General features: G+C 38.7%; 1 protein-coding gene across 1 annotated transcript in view; it reads right to left on the reverse strand.

Moving 5' to 3' along the window:
* Window positions 1-27,560, reverse strand: part of TRHDE (thyrotropin releasing hormone degrading enzyme) — a 208,797-nt gene that overhangs the window by 62,386 nt on the left and 118,851 nt on the right. Inside the window, exons 8-9 of the mRNA XM_042017748.1 lie at window positions 16,544-16,609; window positions 13,924-14,111 (exon numbers count right to left, since the gene is read on the reverse strand). Of these exons, the coding sequence (XP_041873682.1) occupies window positions 13,924-14,111; window positions 16,544-16,609 (254 nt within the window). The remainder of the gene's footprint in view (window positions 1-13,923; window positions 14,112-16,543; window positions 16,610-27,560) is intronic.

Raw genomic sequence — 27,560 nt, forward strand, 5'->3', positions numbered from 1 at the left:
CCAAAAGCTGTATGTACTTTCAAATAGCTCAGTAGGCTGAGAAATGAAATTGTAAATTATCTCAGGCTGGAAGAACAGAAATCATGTACCCATCAGCTGGCATTGGTGAAATCCCAACCATCACTCTTCCATGACTCAGTTTCTCTGGGATAAATTCAGTTGTTCAACGTGATGGCAAATGAGCTGTCATCGGATATTTGAGACATCTACCACGGTCTGTAAGATATGGCAGAGCACCTAAGGATGCTCTCGCCTGTGTAGTGGCAGCACAAGGCAAAGTAAGATACCTGATGGCACCTTGGATGGCACCTTGAATGTCACCAGTCACATGTGCAAGCAACTAAATGGGCCTCTCCAACCACTCAATGTTGACAAAGAGTCCTTCCATAATTAAACCTGAGTTTCCCTATGAAACTTTTTCATTTCTAAGTGAAAAAGGCAAATTTTCAAAACAAGCTGCTTGTAAGAAAAAGAAGGCTTCAGCACAGATTTTCAAATATAAAAAAGGCACTGTTGCAACATATTATAACTACTGTTTTAAATAAGAACTTTCAGTTTGCTGATTCAATAAATTGCAGGGAGAAATTAAAATGACTGAAACTGAAATGTGAGATAGTTAAATCACAGAATTGAAATGAGTGCTCTAAACCAATTTTTCCCCAATTTTTGCTTTGATTTTTGTCCTGATTCAGTGCAGGAAAATGTTTTGATATGTTGAGAATTTCTGTGGGATGGGAATCCATTTCTTGTTCATTGGTAACGCTTACTAATCTTTGTGAAGTATTTTGAGAACATAACAATCTAAGACCTCATATCAGGGAGGGATATTATTAAAGCTATTTAACACTGAGATAAAGTGAGGCATAAAAATAGTTTAAGAGTAAAAAGCATAAAAAAGAAAATCCAAGAGTAAAACTGACTGGTTTAGACACCTACCTCCTTATTTTAACCACCAGAATTTAATACCCGAAATCCCAACTCTGTCTCTTCAGTTAAAGATAACAACCTGGTACATTCAGAGTGGCTGAAGATGAGAAACAGGGAGCAAGGATGCCTTGGCATTAGTTTGCCATTCACAGCTCTCTCCAGATGGAAATGCTGAAATCTCATGTACATAGACACATATGCTCAGCTGCGCAGCACTGAGTCTGAGAAGAGAACACTTTCCCAGTGTGGCCCTTGCAAACACTGATGATTCCCTGAACAGGTTAGGACATTGGCATTTCTTATTGAGGGAATATATTGCTATGAATCATCTGCATTAACTTACGTTGCTTGGATTTCAGAGACAAGAAAACCACAAAAGCAAAGTAATGAGAAAATCTGACCTTTTGAAAGCAAATAAATCTTACAGAACAAAAACTAAGATTTAAATATTTGTACTTTTACTTCGGTTGAATACCTGGCTGATCTCCAGAAAAATATACAAATAGTGGCAAGTAAAAGAAGAATTTAGATGCATGGCTGCAGATGTTTCTGGCTAATGACCTTAGTGCTTATTATAAATTAAAAGGTATAGAAAGCTGATAACATGATCTAAGGATTGTGTGATGTTTGGATATTAAATCAGCATAGAAGGCAGACAGTAGAGATCTCTCACTTTTCTTGCCAAGACAAGTACAGTTTCTGTTAGCAAGATTAGCAAGGTTTGGGCTACTACTTCCTAGTAGCTGGTATGGAGCTATTTTTTTGACTTTTGCTGAAAACAGTTTTGATAACACAGGGATGTTTTAGCTATTGCTGAGCAGTGCTTACACAGCACCAAGGCCTTTCCTGCCTCTCACCCTACCCTACCAGCAAGGAGGCTTGGGGTGCACAAGAAGCTGGGAGGAGGCACAGCCAACACAAAAGACCCCAAGTGACCCAAGGAATGCTCCATACCATGTGACTTCATGCTCCATATATAAAGCTGGGGAAGAAGGAGGAAGAGGGGATTTTGTAATGTTTGTCTTCCCCAGTAACTGTTAAGCATGATGCAGCCTGGCTTTCCTGGGGATTGCTGAAAACCTCCCTGCCCATGGAAAGTGGTGACTAAAATCCTTGTTTTGCTTTGCTTGTGCACACACCTTTTGCTTTCCCTTTTAAGCTTTGTCTCAAGCAATGAGTTTTCTCACTTTTCCAATTCTCTCCCCCATCACAACGCAGGGAGTGAGCGAGTGGCTGCATAGGGCTTAGATGCTGGCTGAGGTTGAACCACAACACAAGCCAAAAGAAAGCCTTTGCTTTCAGTGAATTTTGAATGTTAAGATATTGAAGGTTCAAAGATAAATTGTTAACAGAAAACCTGCAAGTGTATTCAACTAATCTATAAAATCACAAGCCTTGTTGCAGAGATACCTGGAAGCATTTAATCCTGGGCTGAGAGCACAAGTACATATAAGATGGTCAGTGGAAAATGAGTGAAAGTTGCTGAACAGCAGAACAGCTTCAGAGCTTCCTACTAAAGAAAAAAATTATACAAGAAGCAGAACTCAGCAGGATACAGTTTCGTAAGCCACACTTGCTAGAAAGATTGTGTTGGGAAAGATAATTTAAACGCATCATAGAGATTTTTCCAGATTATTATAATGTATAGTATCTCATTCAGTAAGGAGTAATTCAGGAAGCTCATGTGGGTATCACAGGAAATCACACACTTTTATTAAGCGCAGTTCTACAGGAGTGCTAGTTCTGTTTAATGGATAAGGAGCTGACAATATATTCATGTTGTGAATATCATTCTCACAAGACTGAAGAACACAGAGATTTCATTAGATTTAATACATGCTAGTAAAGTGATTGTAGGCTGTGCCTAGAGGCATAAAACAACAAAGGAAGATGTTATTCCCTCTTTCCCAGTTATTACACTTCCTACACTGAGACAGGGAATTCCTTGTACCCTGTGAGCATGGAAGAGGCAGATAGGAAGGGAAGATTTCACTAACTTTGTAGCAAAGACAAATAAAAAATGAAAAATGGATAAAAAAGAACAATTTGAAATAACTGAGATCCCCTGAACACAGCTTGAGGTATTCATTGGTCATCTGCATATGCCCAGTGTGATCTTAATTCCTGTGTTCAGAGTGAGAACAAAAAGTTTAATACAAGCAACAGTGAGAAACAGGTGAGTAACACTGGGAAAGACAACTGATTAAGTTGGATTCCTCTACAAGGGGGATGAAAAAGCAGACAACATTAGACTTTTTCATCAAGGAACAAGCTGCAGTCAGCTGACTTGAAACCACAAAGGACAGTACTTTAGTTGTATTAACAGGAGAAGGTTCTGGTGTCTGAAGTGGACAGGACTTTCACAAATCCTGCAGATAGACAACTTCTGACTGCAACATTGTATGCAGTGCAGAAATGAAACAGCAGGGCACAGTAAGTGTGACACACATCACATTAATTATAGGATGAATAGTTTGCTGGATTTAATCAAAATGAGGAAAAGAAATGGGGCTGACATTGGGATTCCGGCGTTAGAGGGGATCTCACCCAAGACCAACAGACTGGTCAACAATAAAAAGGTAAGCTAAGGCAAAAAAGAAAGACAGAGAAATTAATAACACTGACTACATGAGCAACTGGAAAAAGACTGGAAGAAAAAGATTGTGGAAATGCTTATTCTAAGATTATTCTGCACTACACTGGGCAGAGGAGTTACCTGCTCCTTTACAAAATTTTGGTGGACTTTGGTGGGCTCTGTGAATTAAATACAGTGTTCCAGCATTGTCTTTAAGGAGCTCTATCTTGCTGTAATAGAGACAGTAATTTTTTCATTCAAGAGTCCAGATATAGTGAAGGTAGGGTGCAATATAACACGCACACAGTATTGTGTAAGCAAGTAACAAAATTCCAAGTGAGGCACACGCTATTACTCAGAAATTATTGTCTTCTTGTTACCATCTAAACCAAACACTGTCAAAACCTATCTGAGCTTTTTTGTAAGAATTCTTCTCTTCTTTCTCCCTAATGCCTCAACTATGGACATGTTTAAATTTTTCAGTCAGACCAACCTACCATCCAAAACAACAGGGTCAGGTCTTGATAGGTGCTGCCAGGCAGATAATGGCTTCAACACCTGGTGGCTCTGAATGGCCTCCACACCTGAGGTGTCAAGATTTTGAAGAGTATTTCAAATTTTTAATAGAAGTGAACTTAGCAGATGTCTCATGGATGAACAGAAATCAATTTGTAGAGCAGTCTCGCCTCTTAACTACGAAAATTTATCTACTTTGTCTGAGGCTTTGATTGGATGGGCAATTGAATACAGCTGATACATATATTTCAGAGGGAAGACAAGACTGCAATCTGGAAGGTATTTGGTATTGTGAAGCTACAATAATTTTGAACAAAAATTATACTTAGCTGCACACACAAAGGAAATTATGAATAATCTTTATAGTTTGGAGAAATATTTAAAATTGCATGAGTGACTAAGAAGATTATATTCTAGTCTTGAAAGAGTCTAGCACATCTAGGATGACTTGCTTCTGATGGTAAGCTTCTTTATTTGCAGGTCTGCCTCAATACATCTGCTAATTTAATATATTTGTCTTATATATGCTTTCATTTAGAAACATATTAAAAAAGGCAATCATATTGGTACACTCTAAATGAAGGGTTGATAGCTGCTTCTAAGAGCAACTATTTTAGGATGGATCATGGATTGTTTAGGTTTTTTTCTGTACAAGGACCTAAATACAAAGATATAGAGAGAAAATATTTTCAATGTCAGTACAGGATCACTGGAATGAATTTTAGAGGCATGTATTTTAAAACAATAATTGACACTATAATTCATCCATAGTCATAACAGTGATTAACATGTTTAATAGCAATGTATTAAAGATGTAGATTTTGTGGTTTTCCTTTACTCTGCCATAGTCCTAACTCCTTCTGGATTTCACAAGAATCTTTGGAATAATTTTCAGCAATAAGTAAATCCTAGAGCAGAAAAAGGAAAAAAATTTACATTTTCCAGGAGTCTTATGCAAAATATAATGCCCTTACCAATGTAACAACAACACAAAGTTCCAGACATAAAAAAAGATTCATTGCTGTAGCAGCAGCCCTAGCATGAAAGAGCTCACGTGTGGCTGTGCGCTGTGAGTCTGCCTTAAGATGACAGGCTGCATATTCTGTTAGAAAATAGCTGTATGTCTTTGGCCATCCTATCTATGAACTTCATTATCCTTTGGTTTTTTAAGGGTAGACACAAGGTAATTTAAATGAGTAAATTTGAATCAAATTACCAAATTTGAGGGAAAAAAAAAGAAGCACTGTCAGATAATAACACAAAAAATATAATTATCTCATTACTAAACTTTCTTAAGTTCTGTGTAATATTAGCTAAATATTTCATCCAAAAATAAATTAAAAATGAGGTGGCTATTAATATTATGAAGCTATCTAAAACTGACTCATTTCAGTGTCAGTGCTAGCAGTGTACCTTACCAAATTTAGAAAAATGATGTGGGTAAAGAACAAATACTACAAATTCTTTGTCAGCACAGGCTGTCTCCTTCCTGCCTAACAGTACCTTTCACACTAAAACACAAAAGGCTTCATTTTCATAAGTGACAAGCAACTTTGGGTGCTGAATCAAAGATGGATACAAAGAAGCTTGGCTTAAGCAGTGTTAAGTGTTTGTCCTAACAGCTGCCTGAAATAAAGGCTCTTAATCTCTCCAACATCCTCTGTTCTGCCTTGCACCGGTGCACACATCCTTGCAGAATTGCACACACGGTGCTGATCATGCAAACCCCATCTTTGTGTCATCCTTTACCCATAAACATAACCCCTTAATTAGAGCACAGATCTGAGATTTCTCTGATTGGAGCACAAGGATGTGTTATGGGCTGAGAAGGATCCACAGGAATAAGAGAGTAGCACTTCAGCTATGTTTACAAACCTCCAGTATGTTCTCAGAGACTTAGTACCAAACATTTTTCAGCATATTCCAGTGTTCAGTTCTGATTTTTCCTCTGAATACTGTGAATACTCTGAATACTTGTTTAAGCAAGATTAAAATATTATTCCTATGATTGTTTCTGTCTCCTCAGTAAACTTCCCTAAGAGTCCCCCACCAAAGTATTTTCTCCATAAAACCTAAGATTCTGCTATTGAGCGTGAAGGCTCATACAAAGGGATAAGAAAAGAAACCTATTATCAGCAACTTTAAAAAGCAGGAAAAAGAAGACATAAAAAATAGAGCATGTTAGAATTTTTATCCTCTGACCTACAACAGGGAACTCACATCTCTGATTTTTCCAAAGCCAACAAAATATGACATTTATCCACCCTCACCCCTCCCATAAAATTTGTCTCTACCAAATGCTGTCTGGGCCTTCCCCAGTCTGCTCTTTCCCTCACTAAAGCCCCCACTTCAAACGCCTTTTCCATTTCCCTGGTACACCATATTTACCTATTCCAGCTAGACAACTTTAATGCTTCCACTCCCGCTCACACCTCCACCCTGACGTGCCACATTTCCTCTCCTACCCACTGCATGTTAAGCAGCTCCCCACAACCACTGCTGTCCTTATTCTCCTCTTCACCTCCTGAAGACTTCACTCTCTATTAAAACACAGCGCTGCCCTCAAGTACATGCTCCTTTCCTCAGCATGAAATTGATTTAATTAATGTGAGTCAATTAACTAGATTGGGTATCTAGCAACTCCTGAGAGTTAGTGTTAGCAAATAAGATGAGGAAAGTGGCACATTCTGCAGTGACAATAAAATACAACAGCAACTTTTCTCTTTCAGCCTAACTTCTATCTATTGCTGCCACCACACAGGAAGCAATGATACAATACACTAATTTTGTCTTCTTTAGTATTCTGCAAATTCTAACACTGAAAGTTGCCCATATACTGCACACCAGAGGGTCCTGGAAGTTTCCCAGTGAGAAGAACTTCTTGCAAATAGAAGAAATGGTTTGGGAAATAAAGTCCTAAATTATATCTGGCATTTCTGCAGCCTTTGCTAGCAGCAAAATCTTGCTGCAGACACCAGCACAGATATGTACTGGAAGAGATTTGAAGAGTATTTCCTATTCTGATTTTTTTAAAAATGCAACAATCAGAAAAGCCTCTAAAAATGAAAAAGACAAAAGAAACATGACTTTCTAGTGCCTTTTACAGAAAAAAAAAACCCCTATTGCAACAGGGAGAGAACAGCACAAGGGCTGGGCTAGTAAACAGAGCAAAGGCACTGTTCCATCATGTGCCCAAGGCAGGCAGGCTTTCTCCAGGTCACTCACAGAGGCAGCCCCTCTGCCTGTTCCTGTGGAGAAGCAGCACCCAGCACAGCACTGTCCTCTCTCATGCTGCTGGGGTTAAGGACTGTCCTTATGCACATCAAAGGACAAGAGCTATTGGTGTCATAGAGCTGCCCTCTCCTCCAGTGTGCATTTCAAGAGAAGGAGCACCCCGCGCTTTCTCACTCTTCTGCAAGAACAAGTATTTTCAAGTCCCTGCTTGATCAGCTAAAAAAAATAGTTAAATCAATATCTGGCAGTGTTCACACACAGTTCTGTGATCCACTAAGGACTCTTCATTTTTTCATCTCATTCCTGTTAATTCCATTTCCTCTGTGTCTAATACACTGGTACCTTTCTTTCCTGGAGCCTGTTCCCTTCATCATTGTTATAGCTGATATAGAGACATTTAGGTCAGTCCAGATGAACCACATCTACTCCCTGGGTAGCAACACAAAGCTGTTTCTGGTAGAAGCACTGATACAGGCGCAATGTTTCAGGTATAGTAAAGATGAAAGGCATAACAAGAAAACACTCAAAGGACCTGAGAAAATGGAAGATGAGAGGATATTTCTCAGAGACAGGGAGGTAAATGAGCATTTTTTTTTTCTATTTATATTTTGTTAGCTCTCTTTCCTCGGTTTATGGAACAATATTTGTCCATATTATGGTTCTTTTTATTACATAATTAATACTACATATGCTACATTAATCCACAATTGCTCTAAGAACATAGCAAAGATACTAATCAGCATTCCCCTTGTGCTCCTAACATTTTGGTTTGTGTTTAACCAGCTCCTTAGCTGATAAGTGGACAGAGTAAGTTCCCCACCACTGCTTAAGTAATAATGCTATACAACTAAGAAAGAATACACATGGCAATATCCAAACATAGTTATGCTTTTACTATGAAAATAATTGTCAGTAAAGGGACAAGCACAGACCTTTTTCTGCAAAGCCTGAATAAATAAATGATCTTTGTCTAGGAAATTCAGAAGAGACTTGAAGGGAAATAAATTCTGCAGTTAATCATTCATCTTGAAGTGGTGTGACTGCTGAGCAGCTCTGCAGTCCACTGTAAAGCCTTTCAGCTGTCACAATTACTACAGGGTGTTAGACCCATGGGTCTGTACAGCTCTGGTTTTGCTGGTCGTGTCCATGGCTTGCACTGTCCAACTGAATTTTCCCCAGTTTAGCTACACGGAGACAGGCACAGAGCATTACCACACTACAGCATGTATGCATATCTTGTCCACAGCCCGATCTGTTCATCTTCCTGTTTTTCTCCTTCCTCACAGCTAGCTGTGTTCAGCGCCTAGCAAGACATTCCCCTTTAGGATATTATCATGAACAAGCAAAGATTAGCTATGGAAACTGCATGCATGATAAGAACACTGTATAAATGAATATTATCCCAGCAACATTAACTTAATTATTTTGATAACATTGGAAAGGTTATTTCTCCACTTTTGCAGAGACAAGCTCTGTATATTTTTAGAGGGCAAAACACACCCACAACCAGAAAGCTTTGGTCTGCTATTCAATATAGTATATAAAAGGTTTATGGATTTCATCAAAACTGGTTAGTTTATTGTCTAGACCACAGATTATTTTTCATAAGACTTTTTGTCATTTCTGTGAGCCGTTTTGTAATGATGGATGAGACTAGTGCCTTAAAATCATCATTTTCTGTAAGCAGGGAAACCCACTGAACCCTGTCAGATAGAATATCACCTTCTCCCTTGGAGCCTTATAATATAAGGGCATAATCTATTCTCACAGGGGTACACAGGAGTCCAGGACCAAACCTACATTTAACTAAAGGGCTGTTATACGGGCATAGAATATGAATTATACAGTTATAATAGAAGTTTTAAAGTTTTGCTTGCGTAAGCTGAAACTGCTACTGAAACATTATACCAACCACAAGCTTTGGCACTCAAATCAAAGCCAGTGATTGTGGCCCTTCTAAGGAATGACATTTCTAGAAACAGTGTTTGTCACTGTTAGTTTTATTTTCTTATAAAATGAGAACTATGGATCATGTGAAGGCATAAGTGTCAAGCAAACTCTATGTTCAGTGTACAAAGAAGTGAAACTGTATACCTTCTATAATTTCAGTCCAAATGTTACAGCTTATGCACAGAAATAAATGTCGATTGTATGCACAGAAATAAATCACAGTTGGTATATGTATGGCTCTTGAAACACTTTTTTCTACAGGTATAATGACAAGGAGCGCAAATATACAGGAGATTGGAAAATCAACTATATGTAATCATTCTCTTCTGCAGAAGAATTAAAGACACTTATAGTAATGGACGAGGCATCAACCACTGCCAAAGGTATCAACAATTTCCACTTTTACCCTTTATCACTTAGAAAAATCTGCTTGCTGCTTCTATCTTCCTCTACATGGTTTCAGAGTTAAAATTAAATATGCAGCTTCACATTTTATTCTTAACAGTTAATTGCTGCATAAATACACAGCATAAAACAAAGCACAGACATTTTATAAAACTGGAATGGTTCTGAAATATTCAGTTGCCTCTTTATTTTCATTTCTTATGTAGTAGATACCTTTGAAAGACCTACTCTGAAGTGACTCTTTCTACAGTAAGGTGAAGTTAAATTTGCCTAGACAGCATCTGAACCAAAAATTTAAACTCCTCATCATTTTGAAGGCAATAGAATTGACATTTATTGCTGTGCCATACCAAACTTCAGCCCCACCTTTGGATAACTAAAGACTACAGGGCAGATGGATGCTTTAAGAGCCTTCCCTGGAGCCTTCCAGTATGTACTGTGTTGTCTGTTTAGATGATAAACTCCTGGAAATGCCTGGACCTGAACATTTTTCTGTGTTTTGTGCAGCTCTGCTTCTTATGGTGTATAGAATGATCATCACAATTAACCCATAGATAAACTACCCTAAGGAACCCAATGTTGCCTGCCCTGCAAGAGCATGGCCTCAAATGTGGCATAAATACCATTTGCTCTCTGTTATTTACAGTGCCTATTATGGTTCCCCAAGGAGCCATGTGTCCAACGCCTAAATTCACCGCTCATGCAGGGGAGGTAAGCACCAACTTTATTGGACTGTGAATTAGGCCACTGATCTGTAACACCCCCAAAGCTGGTATGCTGATTATATATATATATATATATATATATATATATACATCATCACCAGACATCAGCAAACCCTTGCCAACTTCCTGACCAAAGCCACCCACAGAATGAGCCAGAACATTGCGCTGCCCAACAGTGCTACCACCACTCTTGGTGAACCTGTAGAAAAACTGTGTCAGGTAATACAAAGTTCAGCTCTTTCAATATTAAAAACCAAGGCAGAGTAATGCATCTCGAATTATCAAATGACCACACGCTAATGTGATTTTCCCTGTCTACTGCTTTCACAACAACTGAAACAATAGTCACTTGAGCAGTAGAAAAAAAAAAAGAAAAAACCAAACAACTGAAAAATATCTAGGTCATTCCCAGCTAAAAGATTACATTTATTTTCAGTATCTCAACCTTGTTTTTTTACTTAATTTGATGGTATGAAAGGACATTAATGACACATGGCCATTGTGCATACACAGCCATGTGCCTGTGGGCAGTGTATGAATAAATTGCATGGTCAGTGTTATAACACTCAGATACCAATTTATAACTAAGCCATAAGACTAATGTAAGTTGAAAGACGATTTTTGAAAAGTGAATGGCATAGGTAAGTTTCACCTTTTGCTAAATGTATATGGTTTCTGTTCTTTGGTATTTATACTTACACAACATGGCTTTCAAACAACTTCAACTGGGCAGAGGCAAATTAGCTCTATCTGCTAACTGGCTGGAGTAAACAACCCATCTGTAAAGCTTTCCTTAGGCAAGGGGTTTCTTTCCCGTTTCTGCTTAAAAGGACATGGAAGCACAGAAAAAAACAATCCAAAGCGGGAAGAGAAGGGCAAAGAGACTTGCCAAAGGAGATACATATATGTATTGTACTGCCTGTTAAGATACTAAATTCCTGGCATGGCTCACGTGGAAATATTTCTCTGTGCTCTTTCTAGCACTAAATCTTATTTCCAATGTTTAGAAACAAGAATTGTGATAAAATCTGTCAACAAAAACTCCTAAGAAACCCAGGAGAATTTGTCCTCGTGTAGAACTCTGCTATTCAACATATGATAACAGACAGTTTGAATTCAAATTAATGTCATGCATGAAAATAAAAGTAAGTCTAATTCTCACCTGTATCGGCTTTGTATGACAAGGTTTCAGTAGCATGGGTGTTACAGGGGTGGCTTCTGTGAGAAGCTGACAGAAGCTTGCCCCATATTGAGCAGAGCCAATGCCAGCTCCAGGAGACCCAAGCCCATCCGTCACTATGGTAACACTTCTGAGGTAATGTGGGGAAAAACTGCTGGGAAAAAGCAGTTGGAGAAAGGAGACTATGCGAGAGAAACAGTCCTGAAGACACTGAGGTCAGTGCAGAAGGAGGGGCAGGAGGCGCTCCAGGCACCAGAGCAGAGATTCCCCTGCAGGCCATGGTGAGGCAGGATGTGACCCTGCAGCCCATGGAGGTTCACAGAGGAGCAGAGATCCAGCTGCAGCCTGTGGAGGACCCCACACTGGAGCAGGTGGAGGTCTGAAAGAGTCTATGATTCCATGGGAAGCCCAGGCTGGAGCAGGGTCCTGGCAGGACTCGTGACCCCACAGGGGACACTGGAGCAGCCTGGTCCTAAAGGACTGCACCCTGAAGCAGAAGGACCCGCACTGGAGCAGTTTGTGAAGAACTGCAGACAGTGGGAAAGACTCATGATGGAGCAGGTTGGGGAGGACTGTCTCCTGTGGGAGGGACCCCATGCTGTAGCAAGGGAAGAATGTGAGGAGCCTGAGGAGGAAGGGACAGCAGAAACGTGTGATGAACTGACTGCAGGCTCCATTTCTGTACCCCTGCACTGCTGGGGAGGAACAAGGTAGAGAAAATCAGGAGTGAAGTTAAGCCTGGAAAGAGGGAGAGATGCGGGAAAACTGTTTTAAGATTTTTGTTTATTTATGCAGTACCTTTCTCTGATTTGATTGTTAATAATTTTCCTCCCCCACACCCCCCCCAGGTTGAGTCTGTTTTTCCCATGATAGTACCTGGTAAGTGATCTCTCCCTGTCCTTATCTCAACTCATGCGCCTTTCAACATGTTTTCTCTCCCCAGCACAGCTGAGGAGGGCAGTGATAGAGCAGCTTTGGTGGGCACCTGGCATCCACCCAGAGTCAACTCACCATATCACCCTGGTGTCATTTACACACCCAGTAGTCTTTACTCATAAATTACAGCAGCAGTTACTTCAATCAATAATGAATATCTAGAAAATCTATTTAAGAAAGTCTCTACAGTACTTAGAAGGTTTAACATATCTGTTTTATAAATCAAAAAACTCAAGAATCGCTGTTCTTCTGAGTAGTAAAATCCACTCACATTACATTACACATATATACATTTGCACAAAAGAAATTTTCAAGAGAATAAGGGAGAATCTCTCTCCTCCTGCACTGAGCTGTGAGTCATGAACACTTTCAACAGACCACATTCAGTTGTTTTATCTCTTTTTCACAAAGGAACTAATTTCAGCCCAGAACATAGACAGATGCTTAATAACCTGTTAAGTTGTTCCAATACAGCCAGAAAAACAACTATTTACTCTGTGTCATGTTTGAGTTCCATAGTATTCACATTCTAAAAAAGGATAATGAGCTTTTAAACACTTTCCAATACATGTTACTATAATTTTAGGCCTTCCTCAACAGGAATATTCTACAAGCTCCAGCCATGTCAATCAAAATTTTGTATTAAATTTTACCTTTTTAAAAACTTAAATCTGTTGGACAAACACAGAATATTCCAGGTTAATAGTTGCCCTCTTTCACACTGAGCATGAACAGGTCAACACAGAAATTTCAAAGGCTATCTTGACTTTCTCTAGCATCAGCTAGCAACAGCTATTCTTGGCCTTAAAATAGGATGACAAAACAGCTTGAAACAAAGAGGATTCCCCAGATCAGCCAGGAATGGCAGCTTGTCTCTGGGATGAATGAAGCATATAGAGTCAGCTGGGAGCAGGAACAAAGCAATCTAAGAAATGGAAAAGGGGCAGAGACAGAGATGCTCATTTCAGCCAGTTTAACAGCTCCCATATGACCAGTTCAGCTGGCACCAAAAATGAAACAGCTGGAACCCCGTGCCTTCTACAGAGGTCCAGTTCAGCTCCTGACTGCTTCCTAAGTCAAGCAAGGGCTGTAGCTGACAAACATTTACATCTGCCTACTCAATGTATAAGCGTGGAGAGGTCCACTCCAAAGAATTTCTTAAAGTATCAGGCCTTCCAACCGCATTCCAAATTACTTCATTGAATGTGACAAAATCAAAAGGAAAGGAGAGGAAACAGACAAGTGATGCAAGACACTGCCACAGAGAACTGTCAGGATTCAAATGGGCTTTTTTTTTTCAATTCTTTTAATTAGTCTCAACTTTACTACAGTTCAAATTAAAGCATTGCCACATGCTATGTATCCCAAGCAAAGCTCAGATTTCTAAAAAGCCATTTTCATAAAAATACACACATAAAACAATTCCTTAAACAACTACAGCTTCTTGAAAGATAGTAATTGAGAAATACAAGTACCTGTTGTCCCCATGGGCAGAGTCCTTGGGTTTAGCATCACTATCATAAACAAAACGCTCTTGGGAGATGACTATGATGTTGTCTGTAGTTTCATTTCCCAAGATAGTGATAACAGGATAACCCATCTGTAGTGTCCACTGATCCATTACCTCTTGGATATTTACAGATTTTCCAACCCTTTTTAAAGCCTTGAAGAAAAGAAAGGAAAGTTTCAATACACTGAAGCAGTATCAACACATACAACTTTTGTTTTGTCCCTGGGATCATAACTGGTTTTGGAGGTTAAAATAACCATCATGTGCGTGTGCAGACACACACACACTTACACCCAATGCACACACTCTACGTAACTGAACTTAAGCCTCTCTGTATCTTAAAAATAAACATTGAGTTATCTTGACAAGAGAGAGGAGTGACAGTCAGAAAGTCATGTTTCCTACATCCTTCAAGTACTTCTGCTGTAACAGAAGAAATAACCTGTTTTACAGGATTTTAACAAGAGCCACAGAAATACTGGGTAGCTATTCTTAACCAGCTAAGGTTAAAAGAGACCCAGTGTTAGTTGATCTAGGCACCTACAATAAGGCATATTTGAAGGGCCTTAATTTCTAAAAATATAGTTTCTCTTTTCTAAAAATCAAGTGAGTAATTATTTGAAAACACTGTCCATTACGTCCAAAGTGAGGCTATGTATACCAAGCTTTCCCCTCCTGCTTCATAAACTGCACCTGTCACAACACATGGAGGATTAATGTGTTCGTATTTGATTCCATGTGTCAATAAAAATGCTCTTTTACAAGTGGATTTTCATCTGAAACACAAAGAGATACTATGGCATCATGGGAGATGAGACTGGATATGAGGAGAAAGAGGCATCATTTGTTCTTCAGCGACGGACATGCTCCCAGCTGTCGAACAGATCAAGATCACAGACTGAGCAACCTCTGATGAATACAAGCAGAAGATGTCTTCAGAACTGAAGCTGCAATTGCACTGCATTAGGAACAAAGGGGCTGGCAACAAGTGCATTTACAGCTGAGGCAAACAGAATTATTAGCTGCAACAGTATATATGAGCATACAGTGTAGCTATAGTGGTTATGGACCAAAATACAGTCTCAGTTTTGTTCTACGTTATCAGCTGTGGATTCTGCTGTTCTTTCAAGACAACATTCATTCCTCTGACCTCCCATTGCCCAGAAGTGTCCCAGAGGCTTTAACACAGGAAGGCAAGAAAGATTCTTGCAGTGACATTCAGCTACAGATGAAGACATAGATTTAAAATCCTGACTGTACGTTACATGTCTCAACTCTCATTAGCAGTCAGTACAGATATAGTACTCCATTCAGTTGCCCACATGCAGATGACTAATGTCATTTGACCTTTACCTGCCACTCCAAAAGAGCACAGATTTTGCCATATATCTTATGCTATATTGATTAGACACACCTGAATGTCTTGAACATCCTACTGCACCTAATCTGGCACTAGTTGCCTGTATTTGAACTATCTCAAGTCTCTAGTCAACAGTCAGTGGTTCAGGCTTATTATAAAATAATCATGTAGTGGCTAGTCAACTGAATTACTCTCTATGCTCTGCTGACTAAATTCACTAGATTTCTGGCACTCCAGTTGTTCCTATTCACCTAGTGTCAAATGACATGTCCTAAAATATTCAACACATTCTTTCAGAACTGGTCTACCTACAATAGACATGCTTCTCATGTGGCAGCTGAAAGCCAGGTAGGACAAATTAAGGTAAAAGCTGTTAAAAGTCTGTGAATGGGCAACTGAAAGTGAGAACAACTGGATCTCAGACACCTAGTTTAAATGTATATACCTGCTTGTCTAGTTAAATGAAGATGTCTTGGCCTCCAGCTGAATCCTAGCTTTGGTGTCAATAGTTACAACTAGATTGTCACATTTTGTATGGCTTGAACTGGTACTTGTGCCAAAACTCTCGGACTGTACTCCGCCTTGCCTTGCACTCTGTCTTTATTTCCGGAGAAGATTCAGACTAGCTCCGACTAGTCCCACAGAGGAGAAATTCAGGCATGCTTCGCTCATCTTACAAAAATTATAGTCTGCCATTATGGAGCCCTAGACCAGGCTCTAGAACTCAAGCCAAGCCTGGATATACAAATGTAAGTCTCTACAGCATGCCAAATGTTACAGTAAATAGTTCTCTGTTTACACCAAACTTTAAAGCTGTAATAGTTTTGTCCTTTGCAAAAATCTTAACTCCATACAAAATCACAAACACACATGATGGAAATGCCAAAGCTTGGCACTTTCATGTGCTTTCCAGCTTATGGGTCTCAGTGTGCTGCCACTGAAGTCAAATGATAGCAGATTTCATGAGGTATCTTTCAATGCACATCAGTGACACAGCACATGCAGGAGAATATATTCTAACATAACAAAGAATAGAAATGCTGCAGAACTCATATTTTTAATGTTGCCACTAGGTTAACTCAAATGGAATTTCTTTGCATCAGTTTTTATATTTGCTCTGTGGTTTGAAGAACTCAATAAGCACTATTCACTCCCAATCTCACCAAGAAAAATACCATAGCAAATTCCTGTTTCTCCCTCAGTGCAATAGATTAAAGCATTTTACCTTTGACAATGTGTTCCAGAGATCATTTCTGGCTGCATTGCCATACTTGTGAATGGTTAAATAGTCCTACAGAAATAAAATAAAAATACAAATCAGTATTACTATACACAAGCCAAACGACTAGAGCTGTGCATCACTGCTATTAGAATTTAAATCACATCAATGCTTGCATTTGTTAGAAATCTAGAAATATACAGTATGTTCATCCTACGGGAATAAATAAACAGTTCCTTAAGCTAGTTTGCAATGCAAAAATTATTGCTAAAAATTTCATTTACAACATTCAACGCTCTTCCTTTTCTGTGTAAGTCATTCTATAATTTAAGTATTTTGAAGATATATATTTAGAATATACATCTAACCTTAGAAGGGGTTCCTAGGTAATTCTTGGCAACAAAAGGAGAAGCTGCTGAAACACAGTTCCAGTTGCTATTTTAGCAGGTCATTCTGCTTTGTCTAGTGTCAAAAATTTGTTCACTCGGATGCCAGTTGGATTCATTACAGAAGATTTAACTGAGCAATAGAATATCTGAACTTCAAACTCTTATCTAGGGAGATCCTGGCCCTTCAATGTCAAAATACATCATACTGGCAACTAAGGTTGTAACAGGTTATCACAAAGGCTCTCCACAACAGGGAGCAGTGGAGGAAGTGCCAGGAACCCAACTCCGTGCTTGTGCACAGGTACCTACGTGTGTGTTTTCACGCCATATGTGACTCAGAGTCTGAGGAGGTTACAAACTGAAAGCTTTCACTTATTCTCGCACAGTTCCAATAACTGAAGGTCCATTCTTCTCCCATAACAACCGGAAAGATAATTCCTCAAAAGCTTTCATCATATTAAAATAACTTCCCAAACTAATAGTTTAAGCATATGACCAGCTTGGGTCTAGGTCTTTCAGGCATAAAATACTTCCTTTTTTTAATGACTTCTGGAAAGACAACATTGTTGTTTCCCACCATCCCATGTCCCTTGACAACAGCTCATTCAGTTACAAACGTGAAATTCAGCAGTGATTATTTGAATAACATACATTTCAAGCATTTGATTAGGAGAATTAAGTGAAAAAAACAGATCAGAGGTTCTACCTCAACTTGTTCTCCTACAATTGAATTTCTACCATCTTCACTTTACACAATGGTAGAAGACAAACCTTAATTTACTGCACAATGATAAAACTGGGACAAATTTGCTGACTGTATGCTTTGTGTGAAGTAAGATACTTTGGGAATAATTAGTATTTGGAAAGCAAATTTTCTGATACAAAAATTGTAGCACCTGTGACAGATTTAGCTTTTGTCAGCCAACTCATAGTAAAACAAGCAACAACTCCCATTTAATCACAGACTACGAAGGCTAAATAGAACACTGACTCTGTAAATGCAGTGCTGAGTCTTAACAATGTCATGAGACTAAATCAGAAAAAAGACAATATTATATAGGCCGCACCTATAGCACAGTGTGCATCCATTTTGCCTAAAAATACAGAATCATTTAAGGCACAATGAAACATTCAATAGCTTCCAAAGCTAAAGAAGTTGAATTGCAAATTAGAAAGCTAAAATAGGAATAAACAAAAGTGGGACAAGGTAAATAAATGACAACAAATATACAACCCGCATTTTAAGCAGTACTAGAAAATGCTGCATACATTGGTCCCTCTGAGAGATGCTTTCAGAATCATCAGAGCAAAATAAAATGGGTGGAACACTTGAGGATTTCATCCCGGCAATAACCCTGTTTACCAATCTACCATTACTGACTTTCACACTTTGTGTTCGGAAAGACTGCAAAGAGATTAAATGCTTCTGCCTTTTTCTTTTGGGTTTGGTTTTGTTTGGGTTTTTTCCTCCCAATACATAGATTGGGAGGTTTAAATGTGGCTTGTCACTCAGTTAAAAAATTATTATCGTCCAATCTAACATGTTTATGTCACAAAGAAAAACAAAAGGAATCCTAACCTTTACCATGAAATAAGAAAATACAGTAAGAAAGACAACATCTTGGTACAATCCTGGTACCATACAACTTAATCATCAATTTTGTCATTATTCCATGAAAGTTGCATCAAGACCATAAACACAGCATAAAACTAGGAGTGTTATCAAACATATACTTACACAAAAAGCAGTCCTAAGTGACAGCATGTATCAAAATAGACTTTCAATAGTACATCTACATTGCATTCTCAAATCTGAGTGCACTTTCCAGAGGCACAAGAGCCAGAGGCTTCTGAAGCAGGTCTCACCAGATATCCTCCTACTCCTATCCTCATATATTGTTTTCAACAATAACCAGTAGCAGACACCTGGAAACAGTATAAAACCAGAAAAGCATGCAACTGCTCTTCCATTATCCAGCACTTCATGGCACAAAAATTCCTAAGCAGATTAGTATCCTTGCATTTAATAGTTCTCTTCTGTGAATTTGGCTGGTTGGTTTCTTAACCTATACAAATTCACATTTGCAACAGTTTATGAAAGAGCATTTCCCACTTCAGGGATCTCTTGTGTGGTACCTGCTCCAAATGCCTGCCTGTCTGCCGGTTTCATCTGCTGCTTCCTACTTCTGGCATTAGAACACACAGTGCATTACTGCTCCCCACTTGACTTTCCCCAAGCCACTCATGTTTTTACAGATATATATGGAATGTGTCCCCACCCCAGACCTTAACAGGTTTTATACTGAGAACTCCACCAGACCCAACCACTCCCAGCTCCGCTGCAAAGTTATACCACCACCCCAAGCTGCTGACTCCATAGGTAGTTTGAATAGTTTCTGTGACCCTGCCTGAACTTTCATTACCAGATGATCAGCCTCACTTTCTCTTTCCCTGACAGGCATTCAGCTTAAAAAGGAAGAGAAAAGACATATCAGCATCAAATACATATCAGGAAGTAGTAAAATAGGAGCCAAAGATCCACACATACCCTGCTTGTCTGTTTTAAGGATGAAACAAGCAGGAATATAATCCATTTTTCCTCCTGGGGACCCATATCTAAGTCTTAAGCAGCTTGCAAAGGGGGAGAATACATGTTCTTATTCACTGTAATTCTCCAGGGCAGGAGTATTAACCACCCCTTTGCCTGTACATTCCGTAGAAAAAAACAAAGCAAACAGAAGAGATGCAAGCCAAAGAATGGAAAAGGAGGATGACACTGAAAACACAGCTGTGTGAATCTAAGCTGTGCTCAGCACAGCTCCAAAGGAGGCAAAGTGACTTAAAGCCACTTACTCATAAACACATATGCCCAAAACCATCTGGCTGCAAGGCTGCTTCCCATCATAAACTTGCAAGTCTATCATCGACAAAAGCTGTTCCATCAACAGGAGTATGCTGGAACATGAAGATCTGCATTAGCCACCTTCCTTTCAGCTATAACCCTACAGTACCTGTGAGCACAAAAGATGGCATGAAATTCTCTTTAACAACTCAAGACTCAAGAGTGCTCTTCTAGAACTCTTCCATTCTCCTTCACTGTAATGCTGCCTCTAAATTTTTTCATTGTCATGGAGAAAGTATGAAGGGAGTTCGCAGACCCTAGGGCACTGTCATTCAACATGAAAATTAATCAAAAAGACACACCTGAAAGTAATCATTTGGGTTTACATTTTCAGCATGCATCCTCTTGTAATATTCTTCCTAATATCTTGACATTAAAACATGAAGCCACTCTTTGCCAAAAAGAATAATGGAATATGATCTATTCACTTCTATCAATAAAAAATTAATCAGGCAATGCAGTTTTCTAACATCTCTTAGCAATTCTTAACATTAAATAAATAAATAAATAAACATCCTGACTCTGTGATACCATGAAAACAAAGTCTATTTCCTGAACAACCAAAACATAAGATCTTTCCAAAAATCCCAACAGATTTGGATTACAGTATAATGTGTTATCAAACAGTAATCTTAATCTCCCCCAAAAAGAGAATTAAAAGGCTCAATGCTTTTGAAATTATTTCTTGAAAACTGGAGCAGATAGCTTGAACAGCAGTAGGAACGGTGAAAAATGCTAAAGAATTTTGAAAGATGGTTTTAGTAATGCTGTGTTGATTAAACTTGCAGACCTTTTATTGTATTAGGTTCTTTTAGGAAAAGAAGATTATTTAAAAGGAAAAAGTCTTCCATTTCTTTGCAATATTACCTATTGAATAAGCCTCTTGGTCTCAAAAAAAATGAACTACCCTACTATCCAAACATGATAATGCTCACAACTAACAAAAGGCAGTGACTGATAAATACCAAAAGGTTAAACAAGTGTAAAGGGAGAATAAGTCTCCAAACATGTGTCTTACTTTCATGGAAGATTTTACATCTATAAACAGAAACCGAAATAGCAGTTCTAGGACTAAACTCCTTTCTCAGTTAATCTGTATGAAGTTGATTGATCAGCTGAAGGAACAGCTCCTGACTTACAGGAGTGTTGCTGAGATCTGAAACAGATTGACATTGAATAATTTCATTTTTCTCCTAAAGATAACTGGAAAATTCCACTGTATGCATGAGGAAAAAGTAGCAAACTATTTTCATCTCGAATTCTTGTGGCTACATTCCTCCTTTCTCAAGGCTCAGGAAAAGCAGACTTGCCTCTACCTCCCTTTTTTGTATTTCATTCCTACTCCACAGTGCACATCCTCCTCCCTTCAGCCTATGATATGTTCTTGTTTGATGGTTTTATACATGACTGCTGTATATCACAGAAGATTTAAAGCTACAAATAAAAACATTTAGTTCAGGTAGAAATCAGGCTCTAAGGATCCAGGTATCAAATCCAGTGTGTTTGTTTTCCTAGAAATTTATATACTTAATCTTAAGCCACTAGATACCATCTGACAGATGCTGATTCTCTGACTATAACACGCACCTTTTTCCTCCCTTCCTTCAAACTGCTAACATCAAATCTGCTATCACATATTATATTGACATCGTCTAACATTCAAATAAAAAAGCTTGGGCAAGAGTCAGAGGGTAGTGCATATGTTTGCAAAGGTGAGTGACAAACAAGAGGGAGTGAGAACCAGTGGTAAAGGACTACCAGCAAGCTACAAAAAAGCGAAGATTCCCGTATTCTACTGAATAGAAAAGCTAAAACAGCCAACTAGATTTGCAATATTTTTCAGCTGTACAACTAACCCTGGAGAAACAGCCTTAAGGAAGAGAAGTGACCACCCTCCTGGCTGGGCAGGCAGACAAGCAACAGGATACAAAATAAGGAGTAGGTAAATTCACCTTACTGGTCATGGTCAACACTGTGTAAGGCAAATTAGTTGGGGATTAACTCAATTTGTGTCAAGAATTAATCTGTACCAGTGAGTCAAGCTGCAGAGCTACTGCCAAACTGAAAGAACAGCTGTTATCAGACCAGTTGTCAAAGAACTACTGCAAAGCCAGCAAAGAAAAAAATCTGAAACAGGTTTTTCCTGGAGAAATAAGCCAAACAAGTGCTTCACTTTCTACACTGTTTTACTAGAATTGCCCAAAACTGCTTTCAGGCAGTCTAGTAAGAAACTGCCAACCTACAGAACACACTAGAGTCATAGAATATATTTTCATCACAGTTTCTACCAGAGGATCAAATATGTTGATTTTCTTCCTATACTTTAACCTCCTACTGCATTAAAATGTGTTCTTCCTACAAAAAATAAAGTTACTCAAATGTCAATAATTTAATTAACTGAAAATGCATTTCAACTTACAATAAGAAAAAAACAGCATCAAAATTATATTGAAATAGCAAGCATATCAGGAGTAGAAAGTCATGCCTGCAGATAGCAGGCCTGACTATGTAGATAGTCCTTACCTAGTACTAAAATTATCACATCTGTTACAGTCACAGCATCAAATGCATTTCTGTATCTGCTTTGAACTACAGTTTGATGACACTTTGGTGGTACAGCCAGACTAAGCACGTTCCACAACCTTTGCTGCTCCTGGGCCCCATCCCCCTGTTTGTGATGCTGCTTAGCAGACTAGACCTCTGAAATGGCCTGTATAGAAGTGAACCTAACATTCCCCACTAAGGACACCCTTCCTTCCTTGATCAGGTTTACCAAGGAAGACTCCAAACTCTTCCACTAGTATAAATGAAATGGTGCTGCGTGGCCATGAACGGATGGAACAAGCAGCTGGAGGCAGCACTGAGGAAAACAGAATAGTGGTTTCCTAAGCCAGTGTCCTGTCCAAGTATGTGCCAAGTATTATGAAAGATACTGGACAGAAATATACACAGTGGTGATTCCAGAATATAGTTAAGAGAAAGATTATCAGTGCATCACATTTAAGGGAAACAAAACTTTTATTTTCAGGTGCGTTTCTCTAAAAGCAATGCTCAAATGCTCTTTTCAAATGTTTAAGTAATGGTTTGACATTTCTCATCAATAACCTAATACCTACAGTGAATTAGTTAACCTTCATTAGAACTTATGTGTGGACACTGCATTCAGAACTGAAGGAGACTAAATTCAGAAACTTCAAGTAACAAGGGAAGTTCTATCATGAACCAAAGAACAGGAAATTCAACTTCAGTTTTTAAAGTGCCCACATGGGGCTACAATGTGGTTTAATTAATCCAATAATTCCCACCTTCTGCTGCTTTGAATGAACTTTTGTGTAACCCTGTTTAAAATGTCTACTACCAAGAACTTCTTAGCTAGTTTCTAGTTCAAAATCACAAACAGGTAAAAAGAAGTTTAAAAAAGCCTTAAAGGTGTGCAACATCCTTCAAAGCCATCATGTAAAAATTCACTTCAGCTGTTTTTTGCCTTCTCTTGGGGCTACTATCTCAGTCAACACATAAAATCCTAGGGAAGGAACTTGGTGGAATCCTATCACTGTACGCCAGTTAAAATTCTAGCCCTTAATTTCCAAAAGGTACATTTAGACTTTTTCACATACAACAGTGATATAATGCTGACAAGCCAGCAGCAACTGGAAAATAACCAGTCAACATATCATATCTGCAATTAAATCATTATGTCTAAACAGCAAACTATAACTACTAATCAGAAAGAGTGAAACTGGAACCACACATGGAAATAAATCTTCATTTTCTCTGGAGCCAATGATGCTGAATGGACCACATAATTATAGCATTTTACTTTGTCCTTTTTCCTTTGTAATTCATGATACTCCCAGTCAGGCTAACAATAATCAGATCAGCAAAACTGACATTTCTGGCATTATATGGGCCAATGGGAATTTAAGCATTGATTTTGCGGGAGAAAAATCAGGGCAATGTTGAGAGTATCTCATCCATGGTATTAGGAGTATAACATTCATTTCGAGGATCCAGACAGGACCTGTGCCCAGTTATATTCAGGCTGAGATACAGGAGAAATTAGTAAAAGAAAGGAGGCAAGAGCCATCATTAAGTCAATGGGATTGCTTTCTTTGCTCTACCTGCTGCTTGTTGATAAGAAACCAGTACTGTAAATTAGAAATGAGCCAACTGAAATCAACATGGCCCTGTCATTTTCATTCCAACACAAGAAAAGAAGAAAAACTTCAAATGACTGTAAGGAACTCGATTTTTCAATAAATAATCTTCTGCAGTGCAACTCTGTGAACACAAAGTAAATCGGGCATCTAAAACCGATTAAAAATTTGTATTCAGGCAAGTTTCCAGCTACTTTAAAATATATCCTGCTTTGCTGAGAATCCTTGTTAAAATATCAGAAATACAAAATTGAGAGGTTTATTTCCCTTGTAAAATTCAGCTTCACCTTTTAGCTACTAACATGAAGAGGAGGGAGGTTCCATTTTGAAACACAGCAGCAGCAGTTGCAGTGCACTGGCAAAGCAGCTTGCAAGCAAAGTCTAAAGGGAACAGTTAGATGGACTGCTGAGTTAGTGCATGGCAGAGTCTGATGGTATCTGTTGTGCAGTGAGAAACCTGCTAGTATATAAAGCTTGGCTTTAAAGGAAAAGGTATTTGATGTATTATTTGGTAGTGGTACTAAACTACTTAGCTAAGGACAAATGCTACCAAAATAAAGCACTCTCTGAAATTGAACTGCATATATTTGACTGAAATTGTACATTGATTTAATTCTGTCTCATCTGGTTGTATAATACACTTTTACCTAAAACCACACATTGTTCAATAAATATATTCTTAGTGCACACAAAAAAAAAAAAGATGGAAAGTCTTCCAGAGATATTTGGACGGCACCTGCTAATTGTGACAGGTTGGCTGCTCATTCCTCTGCATTAACTTGAACTATGCCCAAGAATTGCTAATCAGGCAGAAAATCTCTGCTGTACTTTTCTGTAACAATTTTCTGTATATAAACCTCAGACTTGGAAAGAAATTATTGCTACTTACTATGAAAAGGTATCCATAAACCAATTGAGAAAACTTACTGTAAGCATGTCACTGTGTCTAGATCATAATGACCTGCAACACTTGTACAGTAATAGTGAATAACAGATAGGGAAGTGCAACACTGGAGCTCTGGCTTGTAAGATACTTTTTGTTTGTATCAGTGAGCAAATGTTTCTCATGGTGCAAAACACATTCATACAACTCAGTCCCTAGAGCTGCACCTTTTTTTTTTCATTTTGCAAAACGAAGACACCTTAAAAATCATTAGCCCTTACATCCAGCTATATGTGTCTACCCAGCTACAGTAACTTAGCTTTAAATGCATGTAGGCAAAGGAAAAGGAAGAGGAAGGGAAAAAGGGAGGTGGAAGAGAAGAAGGAGAAGGAAAAGGAGAAGGAGAAAGTTTTCACAACAGCCTGTTTTGTCCGGCAGGGATTCAGGACAATTTTTTTTTAAATGTCCTCCACTAGACTGAACTGAAGTAGATTTATTTATTTAATTTCCAATATATATAATGTGTTAACTAATAGTTCAATCCTGCAATATTTGTTCTGAAAATACCCCCACTGACTTCTAAAGAGCTAATGGAAATTCTGATTGCATAAGAGTGGCAGAATCACACACAAAATGTTCCAGTGCCCTGTAAAATCCACTGAGCTGCCTTGTAGCAGCAGAGGTAAGGTTGGCACCGAGCTGCTATCAGGGAAAGTGTAATTCTATTCCAAAAGAAAACATTTTTGTAAATAGCTGCTGAGCCTGGTGACATTGTCTGGGAATTCATACCTATCACTCATCCTCTTAATAATTCCTAGAATAAAAATGAAGGAGAAAACAGTCATAACTGAATTTCATATGCAACAAAAAGAAGCAGCTCACTGAAGGCATGCCAACTGAACAGCTAGACAACATGACTGACTCTAACATTGCCATAAAGGGCAATGCTGTTCTGAGAAAATAAATTGTGTTTATACACAGTGTGTGTATTAATTGTTTTTCTCTTTGTAAGAAGCTTTAGCAGCAGAGCAAAGTAACATTTTGTCCTAGCTGAAGAACACCGTGACTTCCTCCTAATGAAGGCAATACCATCCGTAAGCTTGCTCTGAACCCAGGCACTGGGGACACCACTGGCTACTGAGGTTCAGCAGCACCTACCCTCACCACGTTTTATGTCTCCCTGCTGGGACCTCCAATGTGGGCAAACTGCTTGAACTGAAGTCCTATCTTCAAAGAGTCCATCTTAGATTGAATTCTGTCTTAGATTGAATTCTTCTCCAGAATTTCAGTCAACACCAGGAAGTACTGAAAAATATCACATTTTACCTTATTTTATCAGTATGTCCTTTCCTCTTCTGTCCCCATGCACAGCTCTAAAAGTCAGAAGGAAAGTGATCTCGTTTCAGGAAAATACTTTTTCCTAGCACTGATCCCTTTTAGGTAACCCAGCAGCTAGAGGCCCTCTCTCTCCCTGCATTGACAGCTCGCAGCTGCTTAAGCTCAGAGGGAGACTCAGGCCCCAAAGCAGAAAGCAAAGAGCCAATGTCTCCTTCCCCTTGGCAACACCCAGTTGGGGAAGAAACCTGTCTGAACCAAATGCTCCAGGAACACAAAGCAGAGCAGAAGGAATGGAAAGGAGTTAATATAACCAAACAGGAGTATTCTGCTAATGCACCATTTCAGGAAAAAGCTCCCTTTGTAGAGCACCAATGTTTATGGGGCAAAATGCACCAGTACCTATGGTGTGTGGCTGCTAAAATTGTGGGTGCATTATGTTCAGCTCTGCTGATGTTCTGCTTTCAAACAGGTAACAGTTGAACTGTAGAACGGTAGATAAATCAAACACCCTCACTCTGTCTGTGGATCAGCTTGCTGCACACCAGGTGAAAGAACATGTTTCAGGACAACGCTGTGGTGTGATTTGTAGCAGAGTGGGACTCTGTGACTGAATATGATGTGACATCTGTTCTGAATATCTGAAGGGATTTATAATGCTAAATATTTTAACAGAACATCTTCTTGAGTTTTAAAATAGATATCCAAATTTCATGGCTCTTTTTAATTTTACTCACATTGGTCCAATTTCCCCTCAGATGTAAAGGCACTCCATTCTCATTAATTTATTTAAAGAAATATTAGTTGAATGATCAACATTTCCTGGAGGCCCACTTTGGAGTCATCACAGGCTGAGGCAGCAGCCACACCGGGTGCTCACAATTTACAATGATGCCAGTGGAAGCTGTGCTTTGAACACATAAACTCTTCTAATCCCTAAGTGCTAAGACACATGGGAGTTTTGCATATTTCACACCTACGGGAATTTTAACTTAAATTTCTCTGTGCCTAGATCTCCACCCTAGCACCATGCCTTCCCTCCCTATGAGGTTTATATCCTCTGCATTAACTGTTGGTGATGCACTGATACCACACTGGATGGGATTTAAGAAAACTGAATGTAGCAGTTAGGAACTCAGCTACAAAGCAAATGAAAAGTATATGAAACTATTGAACAGAAGAACAATGCAGTTAACATGGTCCAGCTTGTGAACTGAATCAGACTTTGTCCTATGTAGAAAACACAGAGTACTTGCATAATTAAAAACCTGGTAAAGGTGCACACACCAAAAAAAAAAAAAAAAAACCAAAAACAAACAAAAAAAAAAAAAAAAAAAAAAAAAAAAAAAAAAAAAAA

Source organism: Corvus kubaryi, unplaced genomic scaffold, assembly GCF_017639235.1.
Source record: "Corvus kubaryi isolate FWS band 111438036 unplaced genomic scaffold, C.kubaryi_AGA036_p1.0 137, whole genome shotgun sequence".
Lineage (NCBI taxonomy): Eukaryota > Metazoa > Chordata > Aves > Passeriformes > Corvidae > Corvus > Corvus kubaryi.